Source organism: Myxocyprinus asiaticus, chromosome 19 (assembly GCF_019703515.2).
Source record: "Myxocyprinus asiaticus isolate MX2 ecotype Aquarium Trade chromosome 19, UBuf_Myxa_2, whole genome shotgun sequence".
NCBI classification, from domain to species: Eukaryota; Metazoa; Chordata; class Actinopteri; order Cypriniformes; family Catostomidae; genus Myxocyprinus; species Myxocyprinus asiaticus.
Window position 1 is genome coordinate 1,590,313 of NC_059362.1, and position 9,891 is coordinate 1,600,203.

The following is a 9,891-nucleotide window of genomic DNA, read 5'->3' on the forward strand; positions in this document are numbered from 1 at the left end:
AATAGTTTTCAGTTTCAGATGACATTGTAGAAATGTATTATTCACAGTCAGATTCACATGATTACTTTAATGAGTGAAAGTGTCCAATAACAGGACGTTACTGAGATGAAGTGAGTAGTATTCAGCTGGTCATTTGATTGTAACATGTAGAAGAAAACAGCTTTTATAAGGTTACTGATGTGTCTTCATTTTAATGTGAGTGATCATAATTTAAATAGTAAAACTTTTATAATGAGAAAAAATTACAGAGTGCACCTTTAAAAATTGACATTATGGCTAAACATCTCTGTTTCAGTTTTAACTTGATGCATAAATTAATTGAATCATTATTCCTCAAACAAAATGCTGTGTTCTCTATTATTATTGTTATTATTATAGAATACAAATATTTACAATTTAACTATTAATTACCATTACTAGATAAACAGCAACCAGACACAAGACAGACACACTTCCGCAAGTCAGGCGAATTTTTCAAATAAAAGTCAGTTTATTTTCACATTTTTCAACTTTTATTATACAAAATATATGTTATTTCTTTAATCCCATTATCGTTATTACATAACCCACAGATGAGACAACTTTCACTTGTCAGGTGAGGTTTGTTTTTAAATCAATATTTTTACAATTTTAACTCAACAAATTAACAAATAATTACTAATTAAACTAAGTGCCTAATATGGCAGTGACAGATTCACAAAGCTTTAATAATACAACTTCTACACAGTAGTTTAATTATTAGGTGTTCAATTACTTATAACGGAAAACATTTTTGCATGCTATGATGTCATCAGTTTCGGTTCATATATGTTCATAGTTTATGTATTTATTTATTTTATCTGGTTCTATTAGAAAACTCTTCCCATACAAAAGAGGTTTCAAATCAAAATGATTTGATTACAAAAAGTGATGTGAAAGTGATTTAGGGACAAATGTACTGTAAAACTGCTGTGTATACGTCATTCTTCAAGTTTATCTGCTTGCTTTGTTTGTCTGTGAACTCTGAACTGATGACTTCTGAGGTGTTCTGCTCGTGAGAAACATGTCCCACATTGTGCACACTGGAAAGGTCTCTCACCAGTATGTATACGCATGTGTCTTGTCAAGTGTCCGCTTCGTCTGAAACTCCTCTCACACTGAGAACAGTAGTAATGTTTTTCTCCTGTGTGTATGACTGTGTGAAGCTGGAGTTCTGATGTGCTTTTAAAACTTTTCCTGCACTGAACACAATGATGAGGCTTTTCTCCTGTATGGATTCTCTTGTGGATTTCAAGTCTTCCTGGTCGTAAAAAGCCCTTCCCACATTGATGGCACTTATAAGGTCTTCGGTCAGTGTGTATGTGTATATGCTCAGACAGATTCTCTTTAGTTCTGAAACACATTTCACACTTTGAGCATTTGTATGGTTTGTCTCCGCTGTGAATGCGCATGTGTCTTGTTAACTGTGCACTCAAATTGAAGCTTTTTCCACACTGTGAGCAATAATGAGGCTTGCTTGCTGTATTCTTTCTTCCTTTCACTCTTCTTATGACAAGCACTTCTACAAGAATATAAAAAATGTTTAATGCCACAAAACAAGCTTTGATGAAAAGTCAAATTATTGCAGATTATTCTAAATGTATACTTATTCTAAAACTATATACTAAATTGTATACTAAATCAGTAGATCTAAACTGGTTTTGCTTCAAGAACCATGTTTCACACTAGAAATCATGTGGTGACCTAACACAGACCAAACAAAACTGTTAATCAAAATGTCCTATAAAACACAAACAATGAAATTTAGTAATGGGCAAGTAACGATCTGGTTATGATTGTAACCCTGGTTCCCTGAAAGGAGGGAATGAGACACTGACCCTATGGGAAACTCCTCCTAGAAGTGACTCTCTGAAGCCTTTTAAAATCACACCAGTTTATTGGCAGATGGCGCTTGATGCTCTGCCCCTAATGCACGCATCACCACGAGCACGCCATTTCATCAGGATTTTCGACTGATGGGAAGAGAGCGCATCTTTTGAACCCTTAACAGTGAGAAATCAGTAGTGCAGCAAGCGTCTCATTCCCACCTTTCAGAGAACCAAGATTACAATTGTAACTAGACTGTTCCCTTTCAAGTTGGTCACTTAAACACTACGTCAGTTGCTGATGCTATGGGAATCATATACCATCATGCCGTGCTATTGATCCACACTCACCAGCAATGCCTACTTGCCTATAGGGTAGTTAAAAGGCATTGACAGAGTCTCCCCTTCATACTGACATAAGAAGGAAAGAGAGAAATAAAGTCCAACCATTTAAGGTATAGGGAATGTGAAATTGGCTAGTGTCAATCCGGTAAGTGAAGCACCATGGAACTATAGCCATCCACACCATGGAAGGAACGGTTCATGACTAACAACTACACATAATGCCACTAGCCACAGGGTAGAAGAACCATATCCATTACTCTTTTCGCTGGAAAGAGCTAAGAACGACACTGGTCAGAGACCGATAGGCTTCGACAACCCAGTAAGAAAGTTTTTGACCTGGAGACAGCCAAACCTTTAGAACGGCCTCCAAAGCAGACAAAGAGCTGATCTGTCAGCCTGGATTGACTCGTATGGTCAACGTACATGCATAGCGCCCTCACAAGGCAGAGCATGTGCTGTTTCTGCACCTTATCTGACACGAATGGAGGAGGAGAGAAAGCTTGTAAGGTAACAACCTGAGCCCTGAAAGAGTGGCCAAAACCTTGGGCACATAATATTCCCTAGGCTTGAGAACAGATTTGAAAAGCAAGGTCCAAACTCCAAGCAAGAGTCATTGACAGATAAGGTCGGAAGTTCTCCAATATGTTTAACTGAAGCCAAAGTGCAGTCTTTAGAGAGAGAATGCGCAAGCACATTGCGTCTTGTGGCTCAAAGAGGAACCTGTAAGCACATTCAACACAAGCGCTAAGTCACAGACAGGGATGGTAGCGGGGCAAGAGGGTCTCAGCCGTCTTGCACCTTGCAAAAATCTGATAACCGGGGGTGTTTTTCCACCAACAAACCACCCAAAGTGTCAATGCCAGTTGCTATAGCAGCAACATACACTTGAAGTGTGAATGGAGTGGGTCCTGCATCCAAACGATCCTGTAAGAAGTGAGGTATTGACTGCACAGGGAAATGCACTGGGTCCTTGCCACAGGAGGAACACCAGCCAGCAAAAACTTGCCATTTCATGGCATATAGCCACCTTCTAGAGGGCGCTCTGGGCTGTAATATGGTACCGAACAATGGCTGCAACAGTCCATCTGTGTCAGACCAGCCCCGTTCAGGGGCCAAATATGAAGCTTCCACAGCTCAGTCATCCAAAAGCTTTCCCAGCCCCAGGAAACAAGGGTGGTTGGGCCACTCCAGTGCAACCAACAGCACATTTTCCCTGTCTTCCCGAATTTTGCACAACACTTGAAGTAAATGAATGGCAAGGAAACGCATACTTGCTCAACAAACGGTCAGCAAAACGCAAGGACATTTAAGCCCAGCGGAGCCAGAGTCATGGAGTCCCAGAGGTGACGGTGCGTGGTATCCGGGCAGGCAAACAGATCCACCTTGGCTTCCATGAATACCTCCCTAATCCTCAGAGCAGTCTGAGGATAAAGTCTGCATTTCCCAGATCGTCACTCCTGGGAGGAGTTTTCCATTGCGTCAGCAACTGATGCAGTGTCGAAGTGACCGACTTCGAAATCAGTGATTCTCATTAAACCGGTCAAGAAATTGTCCAGGTCCTACTACTATTACACTCCAATATGAAAAGAAACATATGAAATGATCTTTTATAGAAATTATTATTATATAATTATTTTTATAGAATATAGAAAATTAAGCTTCTTTTTAGGGCCGTTATGATTTTTTACATTGTGCCACTATTTCATGACAGTCACCCACCAAAGGTTTTTATATGGCAAATAATTTAAATACAGTAGTGGTACGCTCTTGGTACTGTCTTTAAATCTTATTTAAATTTGTAATAATTCCTTGTACAACCACATCTTTTTTTACTGTAATGCAAAAAAAAAAAAGAAAAAAAAGTGCATTACGATAATAAGAATCCTCTTTGAAAACAACTGAGATAGTAAAAGTAAAACATCCAGATGAGTCTGGGTTACAGCGAGGCACTTACAATGGAAGTGAATTGGGTTAACAAAATGAGGCAGAAATGTGAAGCTTATGATTCTATAAAAGCACACATTAATTCTTCTGTTAAACGTTGTATTATTTGAGCTGTAAAGTGGTTTATATCATTTTGACAGTCATTTTAGGGTTTCCGGCTTTACATCGTCATGGCCATAGCAAATTGAATATAACACAGAAACGGTTAGTAAGTAGAGCCCGACTGATATGGGATTTTTGAGACCAATTTTAGAGAGGGAAAATTACCGATATGGTGGCCGATATAGTTAATTTTTGAGCTGGAATGAAAACAGACCTTTTCTATGTGGATTGTGCACTGATTTTGCATCGATATGACTATGCAAAGGTACTCAGGAGGCTGCTTTCTTAAATATTTTTATCAAAGAATATTTGACATTATTATTATTACATTGTCAACAAATTCTAGAAATGAACACTGAGAAAATTAAGAATAAATAAAAATACAATAAATAGCTTAAAAAAACATCAGTACTGTATGTTTAGTATCAGTCAAATGCTGCAAACCGTTGTCTGCTGAGCTGCAAAATGATGCTCTGATGTTTATCTTTCAATCTGCTACATTTCTGACAAACTATAGCTGGCTAACACAGCAAACAGATGTGATAAACATGAGTGACATGGTTGTCAGGGACAGGGTTATATTAGTTATATTGAAAAGGGAAAGTGATGGGGTCATTGATTATTAACTTTCCAGTATGTATTTCACAAAATAGTTAGCAATTTACCGAGAAGACACCGCTTAACTCCGCCCTGTCTGCAGAGCAAGTGTCAGCTCTGTAAACAATGTCGGGGCGCGCTCTGCTGGACAAACTACGTTATGACACCAACTCTAAATCACCCCAAGCATTGTTTTCTGCATTATATGTTCTGAAAAAAAAAAAAGTTTTCATATCTGTGCATATTGGTAAACATATACGCCGATACCGATATATCGGTGAAAGGCTAATATCGATAATATCGGCCGACCGATTTATTAGTAAGCAATTTTATCACACTTAAATATATTAAAAGTTGCTGGAAGCGATTTTAGCCATTATAAATTCCACAAGACTGAGCCACCGTGCAGAAGAGCAGCATTAGTGGGTGTTTCCATGGCTGTCAAACACAGCAGAGGCCAAATAGCACCCTCAGCTGACAATTATTATGAATCTGAATATGGCAATGACCCGCTTCAACTACTACACTGTAAGAACGCGCAAAATAATTGACAAGCAAAAGTGTTTTTGTTTGCTGTTTACAGAGTCTAGAGCCATCACAGTGACCGGTAATACATCTCAGGACACTTATTTCAGTGATATCTTTAAGGGAGAATGAACATTTTCTGCATACCATTCCAAAAAAATGCTTACAGAGTGTGTACTGAGACATCGGTATAATATCAATGAAGCCTGCAAAATTGATTACATTAAAAGAAAAATTTGCAATATGGTATTGCAGGATTACTAAACCACAAACATCCAGTGAGCGGCAGTTCTGTGGGCAAAAACGGCTTGTTAATGACAGAATGGCCAGATTAGTCCGAGCTGACAGGAAGGTGACAGTTACCCAAATAAACATGCGTTACAACAGTGCTATGCAGAAAAGCATTTCTGAACACACAAAATGTTGAACACTGAGGTAGATGGGTTACAGCAGCTGAAGACCCCTCTGGGTACCACTACTGTCAGCTTAGAACAAAAAACTGAGGCTGCAGTGGGCACAGGCTCACCAAAACTGGACAGTATACGATTGAAAAATACTCAAACCAGCCCATCTGGCACCAACAATCATGCCACGGTTGAAATCACTGAGATCACATTTTTTCCCCATTCTGATGGTTGATGTGAACATTAACTGAACTCCTGACCCATATCTGCATGATTTTATGCACTGCTGCCACACGATTGGCAGATTAGATCATTGCATGAATAAGCAGGTGTACAGGTGTACCTAATAAAGTGGCCGGTGAGTGTTTATGTGCTTTCAGCGCTTCCTTCAGAATGCAGCGTACCTCGTGTGTGGATCACTCTGAACAGTGCAGCAATATGATATGATGATCACAGTTTATCATATCACAGTTCTGATCGCAAAGTGTGTCAAAAAAAAAAATGTTTACTAAAAATCTGGAAAACTTGAAGCACATTACAGAGGAAATCAACAGTCAGTTATCTATTTGAATCCTCATGGTAAATGAGCGATGGAGTTTTGTGCTTCTACAATACTTTATTATGTTCATTTACAGAAATTATTCTTCATATATAATGCCAGCATAGGCCTATGCTTACTACGCCCTGTTTTTCAAACTTTTTGATGGTCAAAATTTTGAGATAAATCTAAGTTGTTTCGTGATTCATTTTTCAAACCCACGATGTGAATCGTCACATTAATGCTGTCGACTGAGCTAAACTGTAACGAACTTTTCTGTATTGATTTAGGGTTAAATATGATAAGGACATTATCTTGGCAAATTTTGTGAGAATCACCTTATTATTACCATGAAGTGAACAGGCCCAACATTATGTATTAACATAACAGACTGAATACGACTTTTGAAAATTTCTGTAGCTCGACTGTTAGAGTCCAGCACTAGCAACAACAAGGCCATGGGTTGTATTCTCAGGGAATACACATACAGATAAAGTGTATACCTTGAATACATCCCATACATACCCTCATTCTCAACTTCACTTTTCACTGCAAACGGCTCCAGAAGACTGATATCCTCATATTCCTCCTTTGGTTGTAACATTTTGTGAACAATCTGCTGTGCAGAAAAGACAAGAACATTCAGTTCCAAACACATCCACATAACTGAAATTGATTAGATGAATGTCAACATGCCTGTCATCGGCCACAGTTAATGCTGATATACAGTAAAACAGCATGATTGCAAGTGTGAATTATGATTAAGCACATAGCTGTTCTATTACAAAAAAAGGTTAATATTGATATACTCGGGAACACATCTTCTCCAGGTGTTTACTTTTAAGGCAAGGCTCTTACTCCACACTCTTACTCACAAAACTTGATTCAATCCACATGTTTGAAATGAGTTTTCACACTCAAATTTAACAGCTCATCATTCACACATACTGCGGACTAATTGCAAAAAATTGGTTTCATTTTTCAGAGAACCGCCCAAATAAAAAATACAAAAAGATTCCAATTATTCATAAATAATATTGTGTTAACAATATATAATATATATATATATATAATTTTTATAATAATAAAAAGTTTTTATTATTCAAGAAGTGGATTTCAGGTCGTGAAATTCAGGTCTCAATATTCAGGTTGTTGAATACGGGTTGAGAAATTCAGGTGGCAAAATTTGAGGATGACATCCGGGAATGCAAGGAAGAGCAAATGAGCATCTATGTAATCCATCTCTCTCTCGTTATTTATGTAACAGAAATGCAGAAGTGATGGTTATCTCTGAAAAGTTCTGATTCTACGTTTTCAAATGGTACCTCATATGCCTGACTCACGTATATGGAGGCATTAATGTTTTAAATGTTAACTTTTTTCGCAATATAGCGCCCCCCTTTGGACCTACCGGTTGTTCCATAGTGTTTAAAATGACTATAATCTCAACACAAACACATTGTGTATAAAGAACATAGTTGAATTGGGTAAACCTAAAAAATAAAAAAAAACTGATGTGTCAGTGTATCTAAAAAAAAATAATGGATAGAATGCAAAGTTGTAGAATACTGCTGCTTCAGTTTATTTTAAGTAAATTGATCAAGCAGCAAAAGTATTTTTTGAGTGCATACATACTTACTAAATACAAAGTTTCCCACTCTGAAGTTGCACATGAACGACTCTTCAAGTCGTAATTACGACTGGGAAACTCTGAGATAATTCTGATTCCCGAGTTGGGAGGAGACTTAAACTTTCAACATGGTGGAGGACACTACGGTTTCTGTAGCGAATGACAGGCTTTATCTATTTTTCTAAATACAACTAATTGTTAGCACTTGCCATTTCGGTCATATACATTTACTTATGTCAGCAACCATTTGAAGCATTTTGCACATTTTTATACCAAGAAAATAGCATGTATTTGCCCAAAACAATCTTAGTATTTTTGTCTTGTTTTCCAGTTAAAATATCTAAACATTCATAAAACAAAACATAAGATATTTAAAAAAAAAAAAAATTCTTTAGAATCTAACACATTTTAGTGGGATAAAACCAATGAGGTAAGAAAAATAAACTTATTATTTGTTTTACCCCCCTGTAAAATGTTAGATTTGACTGAAAACAAAATTTAATGTGATTTTGCATAAATGTTTTTTTGTTTTAGGGATCTTTACAGAATGAATGAAATGAATTTTCCCTTACATCTCTATCCTCTTCTCCCTCAATGACTCCACTGGTTTCACATCTTCAGACTTTTCTAAAACCAGAGCAAAACGTAACATCACAGGATGGAATAATCTGTGCAGATAGTACAGACTTGTGGGTTAGATCAGGGCTATCAAACACGGCTCTAATTCCAGCCAATAATTGAATTGAATGACTCACAGACCTGCCAGTGATTCTCAGGTGAATCCAGATCTAGCTGTCTCAGGTGTGTTTGATTAGAGATTAGTAGATGTCAGAGTTGCTTCTATTATCTATTTTTACATCGGTTGCTACAGTAACGTCAGCACATAGATACAGCGCTGATGTTCAACAGTGGACACTAAACGTGTTAGAATAATAACACTTTAATATACCTCTGGTTTTTCACGCATCCTCTGTAGAAACTCTTATTTTGTGGGCTTTGTGTATGACGTCACATCTGTGTCGCATCTTGACGACGAAGGAAGACTGTTCAAACTAAAAGCCATCTGCAGAAATCAGATTTCTATCGAGTTTCAGATCAAATACGAATGTGGTGTGAATCGAAATGGTAAAAATATGATGTTAAGTACATTTGTTGCTCAGACTACACCTAAATATGAACACATAGTTTCTCTGAATTTGAACCACACCCTTACAAAAATCGAGAGTTCATGGCAAGTTTGACGCAAATTCGCCACTGATAATTTTCACATGCCAGAGGTTTGCCAGAGGTTCACCACTACCGGCGAAGAGCTGCAAACTTCTGGCAAACATTTGCGGTGAATCAAAAGCTCATTTGCCCGTGAAAATAACAAGCTGCAAATTTGCAACTAGTTTAGATTTTTTACATAAAACAAATGATGTAAAACAAATCCCTGGCCAGTTTACTGTTAAATGTTACTACTTAAAAAGAAAAACCGTGAGAAAATACACTTACATTTATTCATTATTCTGCTAGTTTTCAGTGATTTTGTATGTCGATTGTGTGCATCAAAACTTTGCTTTGGGCCCCAAAAATGACAAACCCGCCCCTGATTCTGCCAGAGGTTAGAGCGATCTATTGATGTCTTTAATTCATGTCAGAATTATTGTATTTATGAGCTAAGCACACATGAACACCACCTCAATGTGGCAATTACCAGTGGGATTTTTCTCTGAGCCCACTCTTTCCGACTTGGGAACATGTCAGAGTTCCAGAACCATGGCACGAATCAAATTAGTATTAATTATAATTGTTTTCACTGTTTACTGTACAATTAGTTTTTACACATCTTGTGTACCTTTGATGAGGAATAGTAATAAAGCTTGACAGAAAATACTGCCCATTTAACCAATTTATGAGGCAACAGGCTTGTGTGACAAAACTATGTTTCCCATCATGCGCTGTGGCAGCACCAGAATGATA

General features: G+C 37.5%; 1 protein-coding gene across 6 annotated transcripts; it reads right to left on the reverse strand.

Moving 5' to 3' along the window:
- Positions 1-468: 468 nt before the first annotated feature.
- zgc:101562 (C2H2-type zinc finger protein) lies at positions 469-8,940 on the reverse strand. 6 transcript variants are annotated; one of them, XM_051644907.1, is made up of 4 exons: positions 8,879-8,940; positions 8,502-8,556; positions 6,825-6,918; positions 469-1,540 (listed from the first exon to the last, which is right to left on the reverse strand). In XM_051644907.1, the coding sequence occupies exons 3-4, from the start codon at positions 6,901-6,903 to the stop codon at positions 960-962; spliced, it is 660 nt and encodes a 219-aa protein (XP_051500867.1). In that variant the 5' UTR covers positions 6,904-6,918; positions 8,502-8,556; positions 8,879-8,940; the 3' UTR covers positions 469-959. The 6 variants fall into 6 exon arrangements, with proteins under 6 accessions (XP_051500867.1, XP_051500866.1, XP_051500864.1 ...); XM_051644906.1 differs by having other exon boundaries at positions 6,825-6,915; positions 8,689-8,928; XM_051644904.1 differs by having other exon boundaries at positions 8,689-8,928.
- Between the last annotated feature and the right edge of the window lie 951 nt (positions 8,941-9,891).

Excerpts from the sequence above, each read along its gene's own strand:
- zgc:101562 (XM_051644907.1), bottom strand. The coding sequence starts at position 6,903 with ATGTTACAACCAAAGGAGGAATATGAGGATATCAGTCTTCTGGAGCCG. Across the intron at positions 1,541-6,824 it reads AAGTGAAGTTGAGAATGAGG|AAGTGCTTGTCATAAGAAGA; the intron begins GTATGTATGGGA and ends ATATTCTTGTAG.